Below are 27,413 nucleotides of genomic sequence, written 5' to 3'. Positions count from 1 at the left end.
TGAAATTTATCAAAATCTTTGATGTTTTAGATGTTTAACTAATTTTATTAGTAATGTGCTAAAATGATTCAGATTTTCTCAAATGGGGATGATTTTGTTTGTTCTCTGGAAGCGGCAAAGTCACTCAAATGAGAAATGTACCATTTTGAAACATATCTGAGTGCACTTGAACTGTATACAGGGACAACTTCCAGAGCTCACAAGTCAATCATTCCGCTTTATCATTAGTTTACATGTTTGACCCTCTCGCCGTCTTGGGTTTGGTTTGTCATTTATTCATCACTTTCTTCCTTCCTTGTTTCTATTTCCTATAGATTTACTGTTCTAGCTATATTCAAGTTTTTTTCTGTTTAACACACATCCTTTTGGTATGCATTCCGGTTGGTTTCTTTTAGAATTAAATCAAGTAAAGTTGATGTTAGAATATGTCTGGTGTTGTTTTTACCAAACAACAACGAGAGAGGGGAAATCTAAGGAGCACTCTTGGTCCCCCAATGCAAATAATCAAAACAGAAGTGTGCCTATTCAGAAGAAGAGCAAGCATGGAGAATCACACTTGATTCATTAGAAAGCCCTCACTCACCAACCTGGTTGGTGACATGCTTCATCATCGGGCCCCACCAGGAAGGCAGAGCGCCTCCCCGGTGTGCTTCGACGCCAGAATTACTGCGGAGCTGGTTAGTGAAACTGACAAGTGGAAAGTGATTGTGTGGTGGGTTAAAAATGTCTAGATTGTGTCCAAAAATAAGTTTATTCGTTGGCCAACCAGACACGGGTTAAAAATAGAGTGAACATTAAATGAGGTGGGTAGATTAATCAGCTATGTCTCACTGTGCGTGGTCAACTAATCAGCTGACCTGACAACGCGACTGAAAAAGCGGGGTTACCCTGAAAGAATCCTCAACAGAAGTTGTAAAAGAGGACGCAACCAACCGAGGGAGGCTCTTCTAGAAGATAACCCTAGGGAGACCAAGGAAGTCCCCCTGACCTGTTACGACCTACAGCACTGCTTCCACAACTGTGAAGAAGGCAGTAAACAAACATTGGAGGATAATTACTAGCAGCAATAGGGCATGGGAAAAGCCCCTCTTTTCATTTAGGAAGGGACGGAGCCTTAGAGACTCCCTGGTGCACACGCGCCCCAGAAAACGAGACCCCCACGGACACTCCCACTATAACGGATGCATGGGGTTTACCAAAAGTAGTGGGTCACTTTCCCTGTGCAACCTGTAGCGTATGCCACTTAACCACACACACAAAGGTCCTCAACCTAGAACTAGGGAAAACATAGACGCAGCGCACCCACACTAACTGCAACTCCGCAAATGTGGTCTATCTGATCACTTGTCCTTGTGGGTTGCGTTATGTGGGCATGACGACACGGAAGGTTAAGCAACGGTTGTGCCAGCATAGAAGCAACATCAGGTGTAGGAGAATCACGACGAAATTAAGTGAATACTACATACAACAGAACCACACAACAAATGATCTCAGATGGACGATTATCGAACAGGTGAAAACAGGGAGAAACATACAACAGACCCTGTTTGAAAAAGAACAGAGGTGGGTCTACCGTTTGGGCACACACAAACAAGGGCTCAATGATAACATCCCATGGGGTACTGTGCTACGAGGTTGATTTCCTGACACCCTTGAACTGGTAGATATCACTCTCTCAGAGATTGTTGGCTCCTATATGTACTTCCCCATATGGAAAATGGGCATATCCATCTTTGCCCTGAGAATGACAAATAACAAATACAACACACTAGCAGAATCACGTTACAGGCATATTTTATAACAAAAAGATTCCTAGTGTACAAGATATATAACACTAGATTCATGTCTCATAACACACAAGGTTCAGAAATCATTTGTATTCCGTGTGCCCTGACAGACTTTAGTTTTCCCTTTTTGCCTTCCAGCTCTCCTGGTCTTGGTACACATTTTCTCCAGCTTGCATGTGCAAGTCGAGCTTGGCTAGTACTCACAATACTATGGGTACTGCCTCTTTTTTGATGCCAATAAAGTTGGTTGAAAACCCACCACCTACTGAAGGCGGCGGTGCAGTGGTTCACAGAGTACCACGCGACACCTGACTATTATCCACTTCCCGGGTTGGCTCAATTAATTCTACGTCTTCGACGCAATCGGGCATGCGCAAAGACGCCATCGACAATCCCAATGCCCCCGTCCGGGTGTCGTCTAACCGGATTCCCGGGTTCTATAAAACAACGCACGGCACACTGGATCACCCATCGACTGGGTCCGGTTATTCAGGTACCGAGCAGGTGCTTGGCCTTGCCGGCGTGAGTGAGACTCTGCAACCATGCTACATTCCGCTGGGCATCTAGATTCATTTTCCCTTCGTTTTTTCTCCCACACAGGGTGTGCCTACGAGCCACCACTCATGGTGTGATAAATTATTGCAAAATACAAAAAGAACTGCGAGTCTATCGGGCTAGGTGACCTTTATACAGCTACACCATCATTACTAAACGAAAAATGTATTTCTACCATCTGGATATGTGCACGCATTTAAGATCTGAGAATGCATCAAAGGTTCCCATCACCCACATACAGTGGCTTGCTTCATCATTTGGGAGACCAGGGACTTATCTGAGGACCGGATGCCACCAAATTGTCATGGGGCAGGGTTCCGAATTCGTCCCGGATGCACCTATGGCGAGGTTGTTCCAATGAGAAGACCACTCAAGAGATTTGTGTGGGGTGATGAATGCAGTGCAAGTGAGGTGAATGTGATATAATAAAATTGGGAACAAGGCACAAAAATCATTTATTAAAGTGCTACCTTGGTACCAAATTAAAACAGTGCTCTTAGCAGTTTTAACAAATAACTGCGATGGAAATGGTCGACATGTTTCAGCCCTGGGTGGATGTACCCTAGCTTTCGTCAGGACCGTTATAAGCTACTGCATAATGATTGTGAAAAAAGGTAAATCATACAACCTGCACCTGGGATAGGTGTGGAAGAAATTACCTATACAGGTAGAAATAAACATAATAAGACTTAGTATATCAGAGGTGAAAACCTTGTACATGATAGATCACACAATGCATAAAGTTTGTTATTCAATTTAGCCAAATACATATTAGTAAGAACACCCTTTCAAGACAGTTGAGGTGTTGCAAATTTTCACTTACCCGAATGAATCTGGGTATTCGCCTCGCCTCACCTGGCACTTGCTCAGGCGTCGGGAGGCACCGCTCTAAGAAATGAATGAGTAAAATAAAGGCATGGTCCAAATTTGAAATGACACAATACCTTAAAATGAAAAGAAAAACGCTAATCCTTAAAACCACAGGCAGAAAAACAATGGCGTAATCCAAAAACGGGGCAAAGCCCTCTACGAACAGAATGTCAGGAAAATTCTGAGGATTATCTTATAAAGGACAGATAACTAATGTGGTATTGTATGTTCATGTGTAGACGCAAAGATTTAATAATGTCTGTGCTAGTTTACAGACACATGTGCGCTATCGTCTGTCGAAGTCAACAGTTAGTACGAGACCACAAGGGGAACAATAGGGTCTGTTATGCGAATAGCGGGTCCATCTCAAAGCCCCTATAGTATAGCGCCAGTAACATAACAAACAAAAAGCTCGTATATACGATAAGGAGTGGCGTGCAGATCGTTGCACACAGGGCTTACCTCTCCGTCGGTACCTCGGGCGGCTGCTGAGCCAGAGGGGAGGTAAGCACTCCTAATGGCATCGTTCTTTTATACAACCTAAAAACAGGATGTCGGGATAACGTGCACGAAAGGCGCCCAGGAATGACAAAATCGCACGTGACCACAAGTTTCATGGGAATTGTAGTTTGGAAATGCCAATCAGTAATACTACTCAAGTCAGTAACGATTCACAAGGATACAAACATGTTTTAGAACGATGACGTATCTTTTTAGACAACCCAGAATCCATTATTATGTTATCAGAAGGGATCAGGATAAAGCGCGCCTTCATTATTTTAAGTAATTTTAAAAGTGACGCGCATTGATAAAGGACGCCCAGAAATGTCAGAATAACACGTGACCTGGGTATCCTGGGAGTTGTATTTCAAAGGTGCCGGGTTTAACTTATAGATCAAATCAGCAATAGATCTTACGGATGCAATAGAATAGTGGTGTCGTATCTCAATTGTGCAGTCACAAAACCCATTTATGTATTATTTGAAACAATCAAAGTAAAGAAATTTCCGTACTTTTTGGGTAATTGGGGCGTACATTGTTAACTGAACATCATAAGATATATTCCCCTTGGCTGTGATGGGATCATTGACAGATGGTATAACCATTTCACTTGAAACCTAATGAAGCAACTCAGGTTGTCTAACTGAAAGTGACATTAGCACTCTTTGCTGCTGGTCATTATAGCGATGTCCATGGTATTTGGTCATTTAATCCCAGGATGTCGCTCTTTAGTTTGAACACCCATTTCTGCTCTTTATGAAAAAGAAATTTCTTAATGTCACTGATATGTGATGGGATAAAAGGTTGTTCAAGAATAACCCATCTCAGATCTTCAGTTTTGTGATTAAGAGCAAGAAAGTGACTTGTCAATCTAGTAGCTTGTTTATTGCGTCTTATAGTGCTCTTGTGTTCACTGATACGGATTTTGATCTTTCGTGTCGTCATGCCGATATATCGAAGTGAACAAGGACATGTTATCTGGTAAATAACTTTGTCAGAATTGCAATTTGTGTGCTTGCGTAAAATCCAAGGTTTGGCCAGCCCTAAGTCAACCGATTTGGCTTGATGTGTCTGAGGACATACAGAACAGGAGCCACAAGGGTAGTGGCCCTGTACTGGTGGCAGATTCCACAATGCTGACGCCCCCGAGGCTGGTTTAGTTTTGGGTCTTGTGTGCACAAGATTATCACGCAGACTAGACCCTCGTTTAAAAGAAAACAGAGGGGGTGGGATCTTATCATTACCGACGTTTAGAATGTGCCAATGTTTTCGTACCGACTTCTGAACACTGTTGGAAAATGTACTAAAAGTGGTAACCAACGTCATCCTGGTTAGAGGTTCCTTAGGAACCGCAGGTTCAAGTAAGGCATCCCTGTTGTTATTGGACGCCCGTTTGTGGGCTTGTTTCACCAGATGAGATGGATATTGTCTGGCTTTGAGTTGTTTTGAGAGTTGATCAGCATGTACCAAAAAACTATCCATCGTCGAACAATTCCTACGAATCCGTAAGAACTGTCCCACTGGCAAATTCTGTCGGAGTGATTTGGGATGATGACTATGAAAACTCAGGAGAGAGTTTTTTGTCTGAGGTTTCTTATACAATTCACTGGCCAGAGTACCTAGTGCAGGATAGATCGTGATATACAAAAAGGGAAGTCTGGTCTTATCATATGTGACAGTGAAATTCAGAAAGTCATTCTGAGAGTTCAACCATGAATGAAAATCCAGGAGGGTAGCCACAGTACCGTGCCAGATTACCAAGATATCATCTATGTACCTTTTCCAGCAGGCAATTTGGCCGCGGAAAGGATTCTGGTCGGTGAGCACAATGTCTTGTTCGAAACAGTGAACGTAGAGATTTGCGAGACTGGGAGCAAAAATGCTCCCCATTGATGTCCCGGAGACTTGGAGAAAGATGGTTTCTTCAAATCTGAAGAAGTTCTCCATCATTGCCAGTCTGGCGCATTCTATGATGAAGTGTGTTGGTGTGATGGTATCGCGATCTCTATTATCCAGGAGACCCCTGATAGCTTCGAGGGTCTCCTCTTGAGGAATGCAGGTATATAGGGATTCAACATCGAAGCTGACCAGTAGGTCAGTCTCGATGTTGAAGGCAATCTGTGGCAATAGTCTTAAGACATCCTTAGTGTCTTGTAGGAAGGTCGGCATATCCCTGACAATGGGTCTGAGAAAGAAGTCAACACAAGTCGATAGGGGTTCCAAAAGTGATCCTATCCCAGATATGATGGGACGTCCCGGTGGTGGTCTTGTAGTTTTGTGTATTTTAGGCAATACATAAAAATACGGCATGACAGGAAATTTGGTGGTGAGAAATTCGGATTCTTGTGAGGTGATCCATCCTGATTCTCTAGCTTCACTAACCAAATCATGAATCTCAATAGAAAGTCTTGTGGTGGGATCTTCAATAAGAACCCAATATGATTTACTGTCATTCAATTGTCTGAGACACTCGTTACGGTAAGAAACAGTGTCCAGAATGACTATGGCCCCACCTTTATCGGCGGGCTTTATGGTGATACTCTCGTCATTCTGAAGGGTAAGTAAAGCCTGTTTCTCAGTATAGGATAGATTATGGTATACTCGGTCCTTCCTGGAATCAAGTGCAGTGATGTCGTGTATAACTGCTTGCTCAAACACTTTCACCTGGTCCGGTGTCAAATGGGCAGGAGGGTTGAAATTGGAAGGAGGTTTTAAACCCGTATTTGAGAGATGCTCATGTTCGGGTGTACTTTCGTTCATTGTATCTTTGTTCTTAAAGAAAAAATGTAAACGTATTTTTCTAAAAAAACTTCTCAATCTCATGTCTTAGTTGGAAGGGATCGCCCATATTGGTGGGGACAAAGCCTAAACCCCTGTTAAGGACATTTAGTTCTGTTGCAGTGAGTGACCTTTGACTAAGGTTTACCACTAAATTGTCGTGTCCAGGCTCTGCCCTGCTTGTGGTGTGTTCCTCCTGTTGCGAGTGTTCTGTTGGGGTTGATCTGGTTGCCAGTGCACATGTTGTTGTGTCTCTCCTCTCTTTCTGCCTCTGTTTCGTCCTCGGCCCTGTCCTAAAAAAGGCTGGCCAAAGAATGGTGGTTGACACGGGAAAGGATTGACAAGTCACTTTCTTGCTCTTAATCACAAACCTGAAGATCTGAGATGGGTTATTCTTGAACAACCTTTTATCCCATCACATATCAGTGACATTAAGAAATTTCTTTTTCATAAAGAGCAGAAATGGGTGTTCAAACTAAAGAGCGACATCCTGGGATTAAATGACCAAATACCATGGACATCGCTATAATGACCAGCAGCAAAGAGTGCTAATGTCACTTTCAGTTAGACAACCTGAGTTGCTTCATTAGGTTTCAAGTGAAATGGTTATACCATCTGTCAATGATCCCATCACAGCCAAGGGGAATATATCTTATGATGTTCAGTTAACAATGTACGCCCCAATTACCCAAAAAGTACGGAAATTTCTTTACTTTGATTGTTTCAAATAATACATAAATGGGTTTTGTGACTGCACAATTGAGATACGACACCACTATTCTATTGCATCCGTAAGATCTATTACTGATTTGATCTATAAGTTAAACCCGGCACCTTTGAAATACAACTCCCAGGATACCCAGGTCACGTGTTATTCTGACATTTCTGGGCGTCCTTTATCAATGCGCGCCACTTTTAAAATTACTTAAAATAATGAAGGCGCGCTTTATCCTGATCCCTTCTGATAACAACATAATGGATTCTGGGTTGTCTAAAGAGATACGACATCGTTCTAAAACATTTGTATCCTTGTGAATCGTTACTGACTTGAGTAGTATTACTGATTGGCATTTCCAAACTACAATTCCCATGAAACTTGTGGTCACGTGCGATTTCGTCATTCCTGGGCGCCTTTCGTGCACGTTATCCCGACCTCCTGTTTTTAGGTTGTATAAAAGAACGATGCCATTAGGAGTGCTTACCTCCCCTCTGGCTCAGCAGCCGCCCGAGGTACCGACGGAGAGGTAAGCCCTGTGTGCAACGATCTGCACGCCACTCCTTATCGTATATACGAGCTTTTTGTTTGTTATGTTACTGGCGCTATACTATAGGGGCTTTGAGATGGACCCGCTATTCGCATAACAGACCCTATTGTTCCCCTTGTGGTCTCGTACTAACTGTTGACTTCGACAGACGATAGCGCACATGTGTCTGTAAACTAGCACAGACATTATTAAATCTTTGCGTCTACACATGAACATACAATACCACATTAGTTATCTGTCCTTTATAAGATAATCCTCAGAATTTTCCTGACATTCTGTTCGTAGAGGGCTTTGCCCCGTTTTTGGATTACGCCATTGTTTTTCTGCCTGTGGTTTTAAGGATTAGCGTTTTTCTTTTCATTTTAAGGTATTGTGTCATTTCAAATTTGGACCATGCTTTTATTTTACTCATTCATTTCTTAGAGCGGTGCCTTCCGACGCCTGAGCAAGTGCCAGGTGAGGCGAGGCGAATACCCAGATTCATTCGGGTAAGTGAAAATTTGCAACACCTCAACTGTCTTGAAAGGGTGTTCTTACTAATATGTATTTGGCTAAATTGAATAACAAACTTTATGCATTGTGTGATCTATCATGTACAAGGTTTTCACCTCTGATATACTAAGTCTTATTATGTTTATTTCTACCTGTATAGGTAATTTCTTCCACACCTATCCCAGGTGCAGGTTGTATGATTTACCTTTTTTCACAATCATTATGCAGTAGCTTATAACGGTCCTGACGAAAGCTAGGGTACATCCACCCAGGGCTGAAACATGTCGACCATTTCCATCGCAGTTATTTGTTAAAACTGCTAAGAGCACTGTTTTAATTTGGTACCAAGGTAGCACTTTAATAAATGATTTTTGTGCCTTGTTCCCAATTTTATTATATCACATTCACCTCACTTGCACTGCATTCATCACCCCACACAAATCTCTTGAGTGGTCTTCTCATTGGAACAACCTCGCCATAGGTGCATCCGGGACGAATTCGGAACCCTGCCCCATGACAATTTGGTGGCATCCGGTCCTCAGATAAGTCCCTGGTCTCCCAAATGATGAAGCAAGCCACTGTATGTGGGTGATGGGAACCTTTGATGCATTCTCAGATCTTAAATGCGTGCACATATCCAGATGGTAGAAATACATTTTTCGTTTAGTAATGATGGTGTAGCTGTATAAAGGTCACCTAGCCCGATAGACTCAGTTCTTTTTGTATTTTGATTTAGGATTGGGATTTTTACTGTTGGAGTCTCTAAACCTATATCCCTTAGACCCTCCACTCTGTTCAGAGATTCGTTTATTATTGGTGATAAATTATTGCACCACATGTAAGACGTTTTTTCCGTTTGTGTGTTTTTCTCACTCGCCGTATCTACACCGGCGTGTTCCTCTAATTAACGCTAGCGGTTTTTCACTAACGCACGGAGACAGCTAACACCTAAGCTGGCGTGCAGGTAAAATATGCGCTAATGACAAGGTACCCTTCACATTATGAGTGGGCTCAGCCACTACTTTTAGCGATAATGTGAATACATGTGCACAGTTATACTCACCATAGTACACCTTAGCTTTCATAGGTAAGGTTACAGTGCACTTTGAGAAGAGCACAAGTGCATGATGATCTTCGAATGGCAAACGCATCACTACTGCATTTTAAACAGTTTAGTTTTCTTTCTTTGTGTGTTTGTTTTTGTCTTTCGTTACAGATTTTGGTTCCGCCAAATAGGAAGGATTCCTCAGTAACTGTAGGTTACTATTAACTTTCGTTATTTCACACATTGGACCTCTTGGTTAGGGTGAGTCTTAGTGCACTCCTACCGCCGAGGTTCACACTTTGGTCCTGAAGAATGCCTAGCCAATAGCACCATATAGGCAGAAACATGTTGACCACGCACAGTGAGACATAGCTGATCGATCTATCCAGCTCATTTAACGCTCACTCTGTTTTTAACCCGTGTCTGGTTGGCCAACGAATAAACTTATTTTTGGATACAATCTAGACATTTTTAACCCACCACACAATAACTTTCACTTGTCACTTTCACTAACCAGCTCCGCAGTAATTCTAGCGTCAAAGCACACCGGGAAGGCACTCGGCTTTCCTGGTGGGGCCCGATGATGAAGCATGTCACGAACCAGGTTGGTGAGTGAGGGCTTTCTAATGTATCAGGTGTGATTCTCCATGCTTGCTCTTCTCCTGAAAAGGCACACTCTTCAGTTTTGATTAGGTGTTGTTTTTAGCCCATTTTGGCTTGTAATTTCACGTTGATTTCTTAATTACATTTTTTTTTTGCTGTCCTCAACGTTTAAAAATAAGGGTGCTATTTATGTTTCAGTAGTAGGACCGCTGCATCGTTTTATCAACCTCCATAAGCAACCCTTTTACCCAAGATCTCAACAGCTGCTGCAGTCATGTATTGGAGCTAGAAATCAGTACGATGAACTTGGTCTACACAGAACCAACACCTGTCTTTTCCAATGGTGACTTGCTAACTGTATATACAAGTTGAATCCATAACTCCATATCTTGCCTACATCACTTTCACATGTGTGGCCTAGTCATTGTAGACGGGAGTCACTCATTAGCTTTGTAGTAACCTGGTCTCCACCATCTTCGCTAAACAGTGCTTCCTCCATGTCACAAAATGAGTTGTGATAATAGATGCTCATGAAAACAAGGTGTAGAGTTACTCTGATGTTAAAAAAAAATTGTAGAGAGGTCATACACACAACTGAGATCACATTTAAACATCTGGAGAACTAATTTGAAACCAATCCTAACACATCCTTTTGCACAGCATCAATTGTACTACAGCAACCACTCTGCGTCAGAGTGATTGCCATGCCTTGGCTGTCATTCTTAGCCATTTTATTCACAGCTGATATTAAGCTATGTTACCTGTTCTAATACAGAGCTTGATGAGAATGCAGACACCTACCACCATGTGTCAAAGACTCACACTTTCTGTAGGTCGATTTTAATAAGGAATTTGATTAAATCAGACTGTCCTGATGAAGGACCACCATTGCGGTCTGAAATGCTTTATCCCTTCACAAACTGTAGATTGAGATTTCACATTGGTGTGAGAATTACAGAAACCATTTAAGGAATGAATTCCAAATTTGCAGTATAATCATAAAAAACTGATTTGTACAAAATGTATTGTTGGAGAATAAAGTTGTTTTTTTTTTTTTTAAAGAAAATGGATAGACTAAATTGAGGATAAGTCAATATTGCCTAATATCATCTGTGCATAAAAAGATTCTCCTTTTTATGAAGGGTGGCTCGAGTAGTGCTATTATCAGTATCTAAGTCAGAGGATTCGCCTTTTAAGCACACTGGAAAAGGAAAACCGTCATATGAAATGTATGAGTAGATGATACATAATGGTGTTCAACTTATCTGGGAGATCACAATGTCATTTGGAATTCCTGGGCCACAGAGAAGTGGGGTGCACTTGTGTACTTCTAAATCTATAAATGTTACACACACAAAATAAATGCAAACAATCCTTCATGTATGGATGAAGACATGCAGCTCTGCCAAACTTGCTATTATGTTTTGGTCCGTATCTTTTTGATTTTTTGACCACAGGTTGTGTTGACCCTAACCGTGCGGTATCCCTTGAACTACACTATTAAGTTCCTCAGGTACACCTCATTGGTCTCTCTAGCATGAAGATCAAAAGGCATTGTTCGTTTTGACCGCCTTCTACATAAACTCTGACGGATCCAATAAATGTACCCAGGAAGCTGTTTACTGGTCTCCCTCTGTATGTTTGGGATGCCTGCAAACAGGATTGGGACATCAACTGTGGATATAGGAATGCGTGCATACAATGATTGCTTTGTAAACAATATCAGCACACATCATTAACATTACCTTTAATTATTTGCAAGCATTTAACATGCGTGAATGCTTGTTACAGGGGGGAGAATGGATGTTGCCCACAGAACAACTCCGCCCTCAACTGCTGCTTCTTATATTTGTTTTTGGGCTGTCTGTAGAAAATGTACAGGGATAGTTCTTTGAGACCTTCCTCTACATAGGCCCTGACTGATCCAGTAAATGTACTCAGGCAGCAGCCACCTAGAAGGTATGCCCAATCATCTGCACATAGGCTGTGACCGTGCATTCTGAAGAGATGATTATTTTGGACTCTTATCTGTAGCTAGAAACTGTTCTGGGTGTGGTTGGCAGGACTATTTGAATCTGGAGGATGTGCTGACTGTGGCAATGTGACATGTCCCAACTACTTGAACTTGTACATATATGGTGAGACTTCATTCCAGCCTGTTGAACAGTTTTGGGTCTGGAACTGAATGGATCCTAATGCTGTTGATGCTTCCAGAGCATGAACCTGGGGACTGCCTATTTTCCTCTCACTAGTAACAACCTGGAATGGCAAAGCTTGAGTTCCCCTAGCCTGCTCTTTTGCTAACCTTGCCTGCACTGAAGCCCCCTGCCTACTCTAGGAATCCAGAGCCATGAACACTGCTTCTTTAAGTAATTTTTTTTCCCTCACCAAAGAGCAGAGGAAAGTTACCCAAGAAAACTTCTGCTACAAGTGCAGGTGAACTTGGGGATGACTGTCTAGTGAGCACACTTATTCTCAGCACCACCTTTCATTATTTCTTTACTCTTTGACCCATCTGCGATTAGGGTGGTTCAGTACCTCATGAGAGACCAGTGTTGTCTGAGAGGAGCCCTTTGTGCCTGTAAACTTGCACTTTTATGAGCTGGGTCTCACCAGACGTCTGCCTCATCAATATGGTTTGACACGCTGAGTGACTAGAAATTGATATGGTGATGTAACCCAAGTCAGTGCTATAGCCCCATTTTGGGCAACCACAGCAAAACTAACCCTAAACACATGAGTTGGACTTTCCTCACTTGGCACATTAACCATTGTCTCTGAACTTTGAAACTTCATGCTTTACTGGAAGGTTACCAGGTCCCCTGTATACGGTTTAGTAGGGAATTTGCTTTGTGTTCGCATTGTTTAGTGTGTTTGTGATCACTAGTGGCATGAACAGTAAATGTTTTGGACTTACAATAAATTACTGTTATTGTAGCAGTAGGATTGTGTGCCCCCATTTTGCAGTGTGTTGATTACAATCAGCTAGTGATTAATATATATTATATGGTTCCATAACGGCTCTGTTGTGGCATTACACTTTTGCTTTCTCAGGTGTGCCAATGATTACAGTCATTTGGTGATCATGTTCTGTACTTATTGTGCACAGCCAGTATCCCTAGTTTTACTACTACTATTGTGTTATAGATTCTACCTATTGGATTCTCATATGGATACTTATTTATCAGTGAGTTATTGCAAACTCTGTATGAACATTTGCATCTTGATTGCAGCTGTAATGATTGTATTGTATCATACCGGACCACTCCGTAAAACCCCCTGCCTTGAGTGGATTTTGACTGCCTGGCTATGTCCATTTGGAGAGTCCAGGAGGCTTAGTGAGGTCAACTTTAGATTGCAAGTTAGTGCTCTGATTGCATTACCGTGGACTATTTTGAGGAAACAAACTTATTGTGTTCTGGGAATGGCAGTTGGTGGGAAGAGTGACGTTTATGTGATCCTTGCTTTATGTGAAATGTACATTTGTGGCTACTGTCCAGTACTAAAGATATTGAGAAAACAGAATTCTTGCTTCAAGGTCTTGGAAATTTAGATGCACTTAAACTCTTAATCTTCTAAGTGAGTTTACCAGCTCACAGATCAGGTAGTAATTGCTTCTGAATCTTTGCCCAACTCTCCAGCTTGAAATACTATCCCCATTGCCTAAGCAAGGACCCAATGCTACAGTGTTTCATTTGTCTTACTTCCATATATTGAAACATGTCAATTTTCAATATTTATTTTCGAAAGCATCAACTTAAACAGATGATGCAGACAAAAAATGTTGCCAGGCTTCAAAACACAAGATAAATTTTGCAGTTGTTAGAATGTATACCATTGCCAGTATATTTCTAAAGTTCAGAAGACCATAATTCTAGGTATTGAATCTCTCACGTGGACCCATTGACTGAAACAGAAAAGGGGAACTTAAGGTGAGAGAAGAGGAATGACGGAGGTGAACAACGTATTTGAAGAGAATGTCACCTGTTTTTTTACCTTTTATTTTTTGACTCCAGCTCATCCAGTTACATCCAGTGTCCAACTTCTCCTTGGCCTTCAAGTGGGAAGGGAGGCCCAACCAGCCAAAACACGACCAAGCATCCCCCTGAGCAGACCATTTATGTAATAATGCATTACCTATTTTAGGATTATCTTCTGCTTTCTCCCTAGTGCAAAGAGCTTCTTGCCACTATTGGTTGAGTAAATTGGAGAGTATTCCTTATCGCTCATATTCTCAGTTTGGCGGCAACAGAACTGATGCTTCTATGCCACTGGAAATCATCTTTTTAATGACTTGTAGGTCCTACCTCCTCATGTTAGTCACATGACTCAGATCCATAAACATGAGTACTCGGAGTCAAAGACCAACAGTTACCAGCAACCCTCACTTGCCTTGTCCAGATCTGGCTCCATTTGCATCACCCCAAGCTGCTCTTGTTACCTTTGGGAATTGAAGTTGGTAGGTGTTTCGTTCTCCGCATTATAGCATTACTTGCCTTTTCTGTAGCACACTCTGAAGGTCTGGCTTCTCTAGGCTTTCTCTTTGTGGCTTCTGTTGCTTTTCCTACAGCACAGAAACAGTGATCAAACACTGTCTTGTTTCATTCTCTGTCTCTCAAGGTCATTCTGTCAAGAGCACTCTTCATTGTAAATATTTTTCATAGTGTGGGCCCTTACAACCCTTCAAATTTAGCCATGATAAGTTTCTCGCCTCTAATTTCCAAATCTGAATCCCTGGTGACAGCTTGTTTCTTCTGGGTATCCACCCTCGAGTAAAATAAGCCAGTCTTCTCCATTATTTCCTGGAAGGAAACACTCACAAGTTGAGCTCAGTAGCCCTGTCTTGACTTCTTGCTATAAGGACTGCAATATATGTATTTCACATTTCAAATCTGAAACCATTCATGCTCAAATAGGTATATTGCAATTTAACCTGTGTGAGAACAACATAGAAACCTGGTCGCTATACAATTTGTAAATAAAACAAAACCTTACTTACGGTCAGCTATAATGACTTTCTGATCTCATGTTCTGATATTTTATTTACAATTATTACTTTCTGGGTGTGCTTCTGATTCTATTTCAGTTTGGGCGTAAGGCTTTCCTTTCTTACCCAAGTTGTATCTTTTTTGTACCGTGGTGTTTATTTCTCCTAATTTAAATTAGTTCTATTAACTGCAGCCATTATGCCTTGTTCAGACGTGTGCAGTTAATTGCCTCCACCCCTACTGTTGTAAAGCTGGTCATCTTCATATGAAGTGACTTTGAGGAAGTTGAGTGTGTTGGCAAGATCTGAGAGAGAGGGCATAAACGGATGACCATGGCAGGATTCTACGAGAAGGGATGATTGTAGGATGAAGCATGCTTGGTGTTATCTATGTGCTGTTAGATCTTTTTCACTGAAGGAGTTTACCTTGTCCTTTTCTGTGAAGTGAGGAATAGGCAGGTTCAGCAGGGTGTTGATGCAGTACTTTGTCATCTTGAAAAGCGTTCTGCTTCTGTTGGTGGCTTCATTGATGGTGTTGGTTTACTACTTTGCTTTAGCTGACTTGATGATCTGTCTGTGTGTGTTGCACATAGTGATTTCAGTATACTGGTGTCATCAAGACTTCTGTTTTTCTGATATTTTCCTTCCTGTCTGGAGATGGACTTTTTTCACAAAGATCTTTAGAATACCAGGGTACTAAAGGGTTTGGTTTGCACCTGCCTGTTTTGATGTATGGATGTTCACAATATTAAAAAAAAAGTTAGTTGTTTAGAAGGGTGTTGGAATCTAATGTGGACTAGAAAGGGTGAGAGATAAGTTTAAGTACTAGATTATCTATGTAGCAGTATTTGAAAAATCTGAAGGTTTGGTATTCTTTTCGGTAGACCTTGGTTTGTTGGTAGGACACTGAGCAGGGAGATGGGGATTGGAAGTGGTCTACCTGGTCCAGTGGGATGGGTGATTTGCATTGCATTGGATTGTTGATGATATCGAGAAGGGAAGGTTAGGATATTCCTTTGGAGTGTGCTGGTTGTCTGACATACTGTACCACTTTAAGTGCTGTCTCTTCTTGTTTTTGAGCTTATTTTGACTGCAAGATTGAAATCACCCAAGAGGGTGGTGTGGTCATGTTGGATAGAAAAGGCCGCAAGGAGATCTGAAAATTCATCAGTTAAGGCATTGTACTGCCCGGGAGGCCTGTAGAAGAGATGGAAGGTTGTGGTCTGAGTGAGAAAAACTTATTAGAAATAAACATAGCAAAAACAAAAGTCATGACCATAAGTCACCGGTTGCAGGCACAACAACAATTTAAGCTAGGTAATACGAATCTGGAGGGAGTCACAAACAACAAATACCTCGGTCTACATATAGACAACCAATTTAATTTTAAAACACATAACGATAATTTAATCAAGAAAGGAAATGGGTTGATGCATGCGTTCTGCATCATAGCGAAGAGTTTAAGCGGTCCATCGTTTAAACCATTATTAGTGGTTATAAAAGCGAAACTCCTGCTGAGCTTAGCCTATGCTACTGAAGTTCAGCACGGCAAAGAAGCAGCAATCCTTGAGAGAATGCAAATAAAGGCATACAAAACAGTGTTTGGTCTACCGCGAAATTCTTCCCCAGCACAGATTCGCTTAGAATTTGATCTACTGCAGCAACATCTAGCAAGAATGTACGCGACAATAAAACTATTGTACAAACTTCGGTCAAACTGTCAGAACCCACTTAATAGCTCTATCTGGAAAGCACAGGAGAATGATCCTCGATCAGCTTATAACAAGTACCTGCAGCTATCAATAAAGACAACGAAGGTGACGGACCTTTGGCAACTGAGCTTACCGTATACAACATTTCGACAAACCCTGAATAAAGCAGAAAAAAGGCATTCGTTAATGGAAGATAAAACGATATTCAGTAAGCGCTCTCATGCGTGGATGGTAATGCAATCATATTGAATTTTACAACCTGGGGCTTACCTGAGTATAACATACTCCATACACCTAAAAAGGAAACTGCTAGCAATACGTCTTAGGTCACTACCAACGAATGCCGATCAACCAACCTGGAGATATAATGGCCTGCCGTCTTGCACTCTGTGCAGTGCACTGAAGCAGGACTTTGTTCATTTGATCTGCATATGTCCCGTTTTAAAATCAGATCGGCTTTTATTGTTAAAAAAATCCTTGTAACGTCCGGGGCATTCGCACCTGCAGATCCGCCAAACCAAAGTGTCTTGGCCCAAAACGACCCGCAACTTAACTGTAATCTGGCAAAATTGTTATTCTTATACGAGAAATAAATTTGAACTAGTATCCTGAATAATTCAATAGCACTTTATCAAAAATAAAAGGGAAAAAGAAAACATTTTTGCGAAACTTACCAGTAAACGTGATTTTGCTGATCATTAGTTTTTAACATGTATATTACACTGGTGATAAAATTGTCCTGATATGACTTTCACAACCGTAAATATGCTACCGCAAACCAATGATTTTAACATGTATATTATACTTTTTACAACTTGTTTGGTTTTATCAAAATATTATTATGGTTTTAATTGACTTAAACAGATTTATTCATTCATTGGTCTGATATCGGTAGCTCCATGGAGTTGAGAATTAGTTGCTTGCCTCAGGTGAAAGACCAAGAGGATTTATGGATGACAATGTGGCTTTCTTCCTTTTTATGTGTTATGCATGCAGTCTACACTAAGGATGTTCTAATCTTTGGGGATATATGGACATGGAGAATGTGCGAAGATGTGGGTGCGAACCATGTTTCTGTAAGGACAATGGTATCTAGCTTGTGCTAGGTGATGCGGTAAGCAATGTCTGGTGCATGGGGTACTTCAGAGCTAGCATTAATGAGCATGAGTTGGAATGTGTGTTCTTTATTTTAAGGGTGTGTGGTAGTTAGTGGGATATGTACAAAGTTAGGTCTGTTTGTTGTGTGATTGCTCTGTGTTTTTCCCATATGTTTCTGGGTGTGATTGTGGGGATTAGCAATATGAGGTTCTAGGTATTGAACATAATTACATATAAATTTGTATGTTTTAGGGAAAAGGGGGTTTTGGTTCAAGGCTCTTCCTAACCCTACGCTGCCAAACATGCAATGCCTGTGTAGTGTCTGCCCGTTACTAGAAATGACCTGAAACATTGATAGAAGTAGGGAGACGGCAGTAATGGCACATTCAGTACACATGAATGATGGGGGGAAATTAAGTTCTCTTGTCTGACTTCTTGTTTTAAAGATGGTGGTTTTAGGTGACCAGTGATGTCACATCCTGGCCCGATGGATGATGGAAAATCCAGTGATGTCATTGCCCATGCAGGTGGATGATGCTAAATCCGTGGACTCTTAGGCAGCCTACAGAGTTTCCATTACAAAGATCTAAAACATACTACAAAATGCACTCCAGAATGTCAGGAGCCAGGGCTCGTACCAGAAGCCCTGCACTGTACTTTTCCAATTCAAAAGTATTTTTTTCAAAAAAGAAAAATAAATTGGTAAGAGATTAGAACATGTGCCTGTCTGCAAGGATTTATCTGAAACCCGTAATATTGATGGCGCACATAAACTGTGGTTTGCAAAGCATGCTCATAGATTTATCATGAATGAGTACCGATATATCAAAAGGGCATTTTACACACATTTAATGACTTGGACGACCAGTAAGTAGAATTAACTGGTTATGCTTCTTTGTTCTCTGATGAAAGTGAAAGTTAATCTCTCATGGTGTAACACTATGTAATACAAAGGTCTACTTTTCATTTGCCGTTGATTGGCCAGTATACAAATCTTTCATGGTACCAGCTATCAATCTCTATCTTTCCTTCTGACACCATACACCCAACTCACCATCGGGTGCATAGCCACATCAAGGGTCATCTTAATTTAATTCTGGCTCACTGTTAACTCATCTGATTATGTAGTTGGGTGGCGTATATATGATTACAATCAAGTCCCTGTCAACTCTGACACCAAACTGCTGAAGCTACACTGAAGGGTTAGAGGCAGACCCCAATGGGAGGAAGTTAGAGACTGAATTTAACCTGCACACAATATCTGGGAGAATAAGAGACTGTTTCGTAGTGTAGTTCCTATATCCCTGATAGGCACTGCGCATTGGAATAATATACACTATAGTTTTGACATAGGACTGAGGTCAGTATGTCTCTATCGAGTACATTAAACTTAATCACTTGTGTGTGCCAGCTAACTCAGAGGTCACTAGAAACTTCTCGAATATACAAGAAGGGATTAGTTTCTGACAACCGCATAAACATGACAACTTTGTTTCCCTTAGTGTCGGAACAATCTCAGAACCGTGGAAACAATAGATAACAGTTTCACTCAGTCAATCGTGCATGCTTAGTTTATACAGAGTTACACAGAAATAGATAGAGGAGCGTTTCAATAAAAAGGGTTTATTGAACAGTCTTATTTCTCGTGCAATTGATATGAACTATTTCTATCGTAAGACAGGATGCGAAGTACAATACGTACAGGGTTAGCAGTAAGATAAAATAATACTGCAATAGCATGGTTTGTAGCTATGACATATATTCATAAAATACATACATGAATAACACAGGCTAAAATGTGAAAACTCATCTGATGCTCCTAAATAGTTCTACCCTAGTGTACCTAACCTAAGTGTAGTACGAGGTAAGAAGTAGGTGCTGTTTTGTAAAGTATAGCTAGCTATAGTTTTAGTTTTGCCAAGAGTTGCCGAAAGTTTCTCTAAGTTCTAGTCTGCTCCATACCTTAGAATGTGTGAGGTTGGAATCTCTTTTCCGGACTCGATATCTAACACCCCGCAAGGGGAGTCAGAAACACTGGAGCTGGATTCTCTGCGAGGAGGATGACAGCGTCTGGTCTGTGCGTCTGGCGGGAACTTGATCTCCTTCCGAGAACCGCAAGTTTCAGTCGAGCTGGACCGTACCGGAACCGTGGTTTGCCAGGGCAAGGGCAGGTATATTTATACCTTGAAGTTGTTTAGGAATGCCTGTATTGACGTAAAAGTTGGGCATCAGAACGTCATGAATGAACCCCTAAGGAATAGATGTTCATGCATAATAAATCAGTTCTTGGAGAAATCAATATCCAAGCAAGGGAAATTCCTAAAGGCTTAAGAGTCTGGTTTTTCAAGAACTCGTTGTGACGTGGATTGATGGATGTCGGAGACCATGCCTATATTTGGTTAGCATGGACAATGCCTTAATAAGGGCTGGATTTTCTATGCCTAAATAAGGGCAGTATGAATTGTACCTATATAAGGGCATAAATCTGGAAACCAATATACGGAATCTAAATCTACACACAACAGTTTGCTCACGTACGTTCTACCATTAGGTTAGGGGACATATTGTACAAGCGTATGTATCCATTGATGGCTAATATGTATAGCCAATGTATATTACATTAGTATTATAATTATGAACGGAAAATCTATTTTGTAGGGTTAAGACGGCCATTAAAGTCACTATAACCCAGCACTGTTTTAAATCATTCTTTCAGCAAAGCACACAAACATAAGTAAATAAGGTACTTTCTTATTTGCATAGCAAAGTGGATTTTTATTTATATTACTAATTTATTCTATGATGTATACAGCACTCAAGTTATGAAACCTTCAGAACACCATATCTTAAGGATGCTTTTTATAGCCTTTAACCTCAGTTATTTCACTGGGTTTTTTCACAAAAAAGGCTCCTGTCATCCCTACTCCAGGCATGTTTGGTTCATAGACAATTTTGAAGTATTTACTTGCAGGAACCGAGTTACCAAAGTGGTCCTTTGGCTATGCTACATTTGGCGTTATTTGGGACACCTTGATAGGAAGGGGATTTTAAATCTGACTGGTTTTGACTTTATTGCATGAAAATCACCTGCACTTTAGCATGATTGTCGAACTTTGCTGGAGAAACCTCCATTTACCAAGTACTTCTTACACAAGACGGCAACAGAAGTTCACCATAGAAGCAACATCAATCAGCTCTTGTATAGCGTGGCTTGTCACCCTTGAGAGTATCCAGGCACTATGCTGCAGGAGTTCAGTCGAAGAGTCAGGTCTTGAGTCCCTTCCAGAAGTCTGCCAGTGATGGTGTGGTTCGCACGTGAAGAGTATTCCAGGATTTGGCTGCGTGATGGGAGAAGGAATGTCCTGCGGTGCAAGGACCCAAGACTCTCAAATACAAAGCAAGGTTTCCTCTTGTCTGGTCAGTGGGCAAGCTTATGTTGTGAAGATTGTTTTCTCAGCTCATTCGAATACTACTTACTAAAGCTTTGTGCGTGTAGGTATTAAAACTAAACACATTCTTGCGGCTGTCTACATGAAGACTGAAGTGGTGTGGCAGTAAAGTGTGTTTTAAGGGCAATTGTTCAGATTGCGTTTAGAGTAATGGAGATCAGGGCCGGACTGAGAACCAAAACTGGCCCTGGCAAAGTGCTCGGCCGGCCCTCCCGGGGCTTGGGGGTGCCGCCGAGCTCTTTGCCAGGGCCGGGTTTCGGCCGATTTTGTTACAGGGCCGATTTTGCAGCTACGCCAAAACTGGCCCCCACCCGTGCGTCGCACCGGGGTATTGCCCGGTACCCGCTACGGCCAGTCCGGCCCTGATGGAGATGAAGCTCCGTATTTACCCTTTGGTCATGACTAAGATGTACAATAATTCCTTTTTTATGTTTATACTAGTATAATAAAGTAGTAGTCATTAAAAGAGCCCAAGAAATAGAACTTTATTTCTTTCATGTACTTCGGGCCGTTCATAAAAATGTTAAAGCACGTTCTGATTATCAAAAAGGAGAACAGCGAGGCTTGGCAATCAGGAACAGGTTAAGTTTAATTAAACAATAATGGCAGGAAACGCAGCCGCATCTCTTACAGTTGTGTGTTTGATCCCACTCTGATAGAAGGGGGTCATAAATGCCTACTGGAGGTCTCATTCTGAGGTGGTCCAGGTGGCTGGGTGTGTCTTATGTTAGCTAGGGACTAGTCGTTGTTTGAGCTTTATATAATGAATGCAAGTGACTGACTGCTATGACATTTTGTCCTTGGATCGAATGCAGGCCCTCTGCTGTGAATTTATTTGTGTTTGAGTGTGTGCATCTGGTTTGTTTCTTCAGATATTACACCCTGGGGCCATACGTGATTTACTGCTGCAATCTTTCAGGTGTTTTCGAGGCTTGTTCCAGATCTGGTGTCTCCATCACAGACCGCGCTAGGGGTGAACAGAGGGCAGCTGTGTTATGTTAAACTGATAAAAGGGTCACTCTGAAACCGTAACAAGTGTTTTATGGTGAATTTGAGTAGAGCAGGCAACAGTTCTGTGTTGTGCTGGACTCCTGAGAGTGGGACCTTTCTATAAATTGATCTGATGCGAACATTAACAATAATATTTGTACATGAACATTCACCAATTAATGTTTTTCAGGCAAGTTAATATGTCCTGTTATGCGCTTGTTTCAGTTTTATATTCTTCACCTTCTGAATTCTTGTTCTAAGCTACAATCTTTGGTTTCCTCTTTTATTGCCCTGGGTAAATCCATCTGTCAGTAAGCGATTTGAACTATGTTGAGATTTAAGCACGAGATGCAACACATTTACAATTAGATCATATTGAGCAACGGAGATGAAGTTGAAACAAGAATCCTATCACCAATTTTATAAATGCTGCCTTAGCCATGGTTTCAGAATTTTTTGTAAGTTTTCGAAAATGCTTCGATTTTTTTTTTTAAATATCTCAAAAGTGCTTAAAAATGTTTTATTTCAAGACTGGTCCTTCAATATTAGCATAACTGCACATCTGAGCAATCACACTCATCTTAACCTGGGTACCAATATAGCAATATATGCAATGAAAAATGGAAAAACATGAATTTAATCATATTTGGTTTCACATTTCTCATTTTTGACTACTCAGCAGCAAAATTGCACCAGTTGAAAATATATCCCTTGAACCACTATTTGGACCACCACTGGAATCTGCCTTTGAAGAAGAAAAGTCTGAAGGTACAATTCATATTTCTTTATTAATAATGAATACAATTTGGCATGTCTAAACGAGGAAGATTTTGAGCTATCTTGTATCTAGATAATTCCATCTGTACTTGGTTAAAATAAACTTAGGGAAAATTCTTAACTGGAGTAGTTTGCTCTGGGAGGGGCTCGAGGGAGGCTGTCATTTGGGGGATGGTGGATATTTAAAATGTCTTTTCTGTCATACCGGACAGTTTCAATCCTATTATGGACACAGATGCAAGAGTTGTGCATTTCTTTTTAGTTCTGCGCCAGCACTTAAAGAGCACTGTAACACCTTATGTTTTAACATCTCTGATAGAAAACTAGCTTTCTCATAACATCTGGAAATTTTGAAACTCAACCAGTCACTTAACACAGTCATGTCCCTCTTTCTGCTCGCGAAGTGCACATGTTGAACCTCCCATCGGGACATTACTTGTGCTTCTGGTCTGACTCTGCGATCAACTGTTGAGAACAAATAAGAAATAACATACCTTGGTATGGCAGCAAAAACGTCAAATGTTAATCATGAAAACAGAAATAAGACATGATAAAATGTGCCATCCTTATACCATTATGTTTAGATAACTGTATTAAAAGATGAGCAAACATTTAAACTTAGTTAGAAGAACTTATACTTTATGTGCTGTAGTTCCTCTTATGATGGGGGGAACAAAAACCAAACAAAATGGTAATCTCAAGCCGGGTGGGAGTGTAATCTTCACCTCAGTGACTTTAATAGGATTGAAACTTTGTGGTCGTAAAAACAAATTCTGTGTATCAAGGACCTTAAGACAATCTAACAGTAAGTGTAAAATATCGCCTCTCGTACCTAAACTGCAGGTGCAATTTTCTTCAGGATCCATCTTAGCCTCTTTTATCCCGTTATTCATATAACAAGGGTTAATTCCTATTCGTAATCTTAAAACTTCCCTCATCAGAAAATGGTTAGGTAGTATATCTATATACGGTAACTGCTGGTTAGATTTCCAAGATTTGATTTTTTTTTTAAAACAGATTTCTTCCCTTCCAGATACTTGCAATCCTGGTCTCCTGACATTTCCTTGCCCAACACCCTCTGTTCACGTCTTGCGACAACAGTTTGCAAATCCTGCTGGTTCAGTTTCACTCCTAGTTCCCTGCATACTGTCTCTAGCATTTTCTTAACCCTTAGTGCCCATTTCAGTTCACTCTGCAAAATTTCCCATTTGCACCATTCTGCTATTTTTTGCTCTTCCCCTTTTTCCAGGCGTTACTAAAACCTTATTAATGCCATGCTTACCATTACCTCCCATGATACCATTCCTGTTTCAATTCTTATTGTCTGTATCATAGATGATCTAGGTAGGGATAATAATTTTTTAAAACATTTTCCCTCTTCAATATTCCATCTTATTTTTCCTCTCATGTACAATACTTCAGCACCATATTGAAACGGAGGCGGTATCATGGCCATATAAGCATTTAGGACAGGTTTATCTGACCTTTCTCCGTACTTCCTATTTCAACCCACTAACTGAGGCCAGGGCTCATATCCCTAATGTATTCAGATGAGTTTCCCATTTTAGGGATCTTTCCCCAAGTATTTATATTACTTTACTTCGTTCACTTTAGTAGAGCCCAGAAACCAACAAAATTTCATCCTTTTCTTGCCAAAACTTAAAACCTTGGTTTTGTCTAGATTCACAACAATTTTTTTCTGGTTGCAGTATTCATTAAACTTAGTCATCTTCCTCAGCAGACCTATCTCTGTTCGATCTAAAATTACCAGATCGTCTGCATAGAGTAAGCAGGCGATGTTTCCCATCCCAACAGATAAGCCTGGTGGGTGAGTGTATGGAAGTGGTAGAATGTACAGTTCAAAACAAGCCATCCCTGTGAAAGTTGGACCCAGACAGTGAACAGTGTGGCTACTTAAGACATTTGAAGGAGTGGACTGCTTTGTCTTTTGCTTGCTGAGGAATACAGTAAAGTCTGTGAGAGGTGAACACCCATGAAGGAATTTAAAAATGCCTTTCTGGAGGACCTTGAAACACAAGAAATCACAAAGCACTGTGGGACCTGAGGAGAGTTGGAGACCTCACGAAACAAAGCTGCAAATCCTTCTTACAAGATTTGAAGCAAGGTATGTAAGGCAACTCTTTGCCATGGTATTGAAAAGTTAGAAGGGTCTAGCTGAGGAGGCTGTGGTACTTAACCATGACAGGGAGCAGGTAAGATTGAGAGTAGTGAAGATCAAGGATATAGTGCCAGGACCCACTACCCAATCATTTGAATCCAACAGCAGATTGAAGTCACTGTATACACAAGTATGCCTTTCAGTGAAAATGTAAGGATTTGGAACACAAATAAATAATACTGGAATTTGGAATTCAACAGAGGACACTGAAGGCTCCTACATTCAATAGTATGTCCAGTCCCTCTTTGGACACATTATAAAAATTAAAGGAAGAGAGCTGGTGGAGATTGAGAAGTCACACACAGTGTAGCCCAACCAAATGGGAACTCTGTTTTAGTGATGAAACCTATATTGTACCCTCATAGAGAAGGCATACTCACTGAAATGACCCCCCACACCCCCCCCCCCCCCCCCAACTCTTTTAGTTCAGGACCTCTCCTGGGCCATTAATAACCAAAAAGGTGTAGATTTCAGTGGACGTTTCCTTGAGACATGCTCTTTCACCATTAGGGAAAAAAAATCCATGTACTCTTAGTGCAAGAGAGGTTAAAATTATTACAGAGGCCTATCAACAAAGAAAACCCCCAAAGTGGCTAAAGATTGTGATCTACAGAATTCATGACTACCCCTCCCACAAAACAAACACCGGTAGAGACACCAGTCAATACGACGTAGCATGGAATTAGTTCAAGAAAATTGGAAACCTCCACAGGGCATCCAACTAAGAAATATTGGAAGTGGAATATAAAGAATTTTCTGTGGTGAACTCTACATGGCATTTGATAGAGAAGTGGAAGGGGGTTCAAAAGGTCTTGAGACCAATGTCGTTATAGGAAACAACAATGTGCTTTCTGGTCAGTGCATGTGTGAGGACCTTTAACTGATATGGCCTTAGGTGGTGGCAAATGCATTATCCAGGCCTGGAGCCAGGCTTGGGTCTTGGACACTTCTGCAGAAGATTTGCAGAAAATTATCTTGAGGTTGGGCAGTTTGGAATAGCAGACTCTGGAGATATGTTCACGCTGCACTTTGTGATTCTGTGTTCTTTTGCCCTGTAACATAGATATTAAAATTCAGGGTCCTCTTCCTTAATGTGAAGGAGCCTAATTCCCTTTAAAAAAAAAACGCAACTGTGTAATGGGACATTTTGAAATTGCAAGAGAAACAAGTAAGGTGGATTTAGGAAGATTTAAATCTAAAACATACACTGCAAAGGTCTGTGCAGCTTGCGAAGTAAAACATGGGGAGTGGTTGTTCTGATATCACGTTCTTTAGCCCTTCTCGTTGTAGAGAAGTATGGTTAAGGGTAAACTAGAAATCAAAAGATGAGATATACACAGTGGTGGCCCTTAATGCTTTCAATCAAGGCCAAAATTGTTTGTGGAAAAAAACTGCTCAAATTGACAGAATTTGTAGAAGGATTTTGGTGGTGGCAGGAGACTTTAACCTGGTCATGGAGGGAAGATCAAACAAAAGTCTTGGGGGCTAAGAGTAGGAGGGGATCTGTTGGGAGTGATAAAAGGTTTTAGATTCTGGACTTGTTGACATGGTGACTGAAATCACAGAAAGAGAGCAACTTTTCCTACTATTTGTTCATACACTATACATACTCAAAATAATTATATGATTCTAGTGACTCGTGGCGAACAGGATCAGACAAGCAGAGATAGGCAGCATCATGTTATCCGTTCACACTCGTGGGTGGGTAGCGATAGAGGGATGGGTTAGCGAGACCTTCTCGGGAGGTTCACTGGAGATTGGGCAGAGATGAAGAGGTAAAATACCCTTGTAAAATCTCCAGTAAAGTGTGTTGAAAGATTTGGAAAAGAAACATAAGACATTAGGTTGTAGAGCAGACCTAAGGAAGCGGAACGCAGTACGAGACCACCTCAGTGTATTATCTATCAGTCAATAAAGAAGAGATGAAATGAGTGATGAAGCACATGCTCTTCTGGCAAACAGATGAACATGACAAAAGGACTGAGCTGTGCTTCTCCTATGGATCTATCATGCTGCTTAAAATTGATATTGAAATATATTTGAGATTTTTGGCAAAGAGACTTTTACTACTGTTCCCGTCCCTTATATAAGTAGTCTATTTAGGGTCTCTTTCAGAGAGGCAAACGTTTAACAATGTATGTAGACTACCTCCCCTTGTTGAGAAATCACAATGTAAAAGAATAGGAGCAGCTTCCCTGACACTAGACTCGGAGAAAGATTTTGACAAGGTGAGCTGGACATTCATGGAAAGGCTTTGGACTACTGTGTTTCAGCAAAAGGTATGGACAAGCTGCTAGTTTTGTTGAAGGTAGAAATCCAGATGAG

General features: G+C 41.0%; 1 protein-coding gene across 8 annotated transcripts in view; it reads left to right on the top strand.

The window, feature by feature from the left end:
- SGIP1 (SH3GL interacting endocytic adaptor 1) overlaps positions 1-27,413 on the top strand; it is a 1,140,118-nt gene that overhangs the window by 693,458 nt on the left and 419,247 nt on the right. For 5 of the 8 annotated variants that reach the window (XM_085602346.1, XM_085602348.1, XM_085602349.1 and 2 more), the window contains one exon: positions 22,812-22,900. In XM_085602346.1, the coding sequence (XP_085458472.1) occupies positions 22,812-22,900 (89 nt within the window). The remainder of the gene's footprint in view (positions 1-22,811; positions 22,901-27,413) is intronic. The other 3 variants (XM_085602350.1, XM_085602347.1, XM_085602352.1) reach the window with 1 other exon arrangement.

This window comes from Triturus cristatus, chromosome 4_2 (assembly GCF_964204655.1).
Source record: "Triturus cristatus chromosome 4_2, aTriCri1.1, whole genome shotgun sequence".
In the NCBI taxonomy this organism is placed as follows: Eukaryota; Metazoa; Chordata; class Amphibia; order Caudata; family Salamandridae; genus Triturus; species Triturus cristatus.
This window is presented reverse-complemented; position numbering and strand designations above follow the sequence as displayed.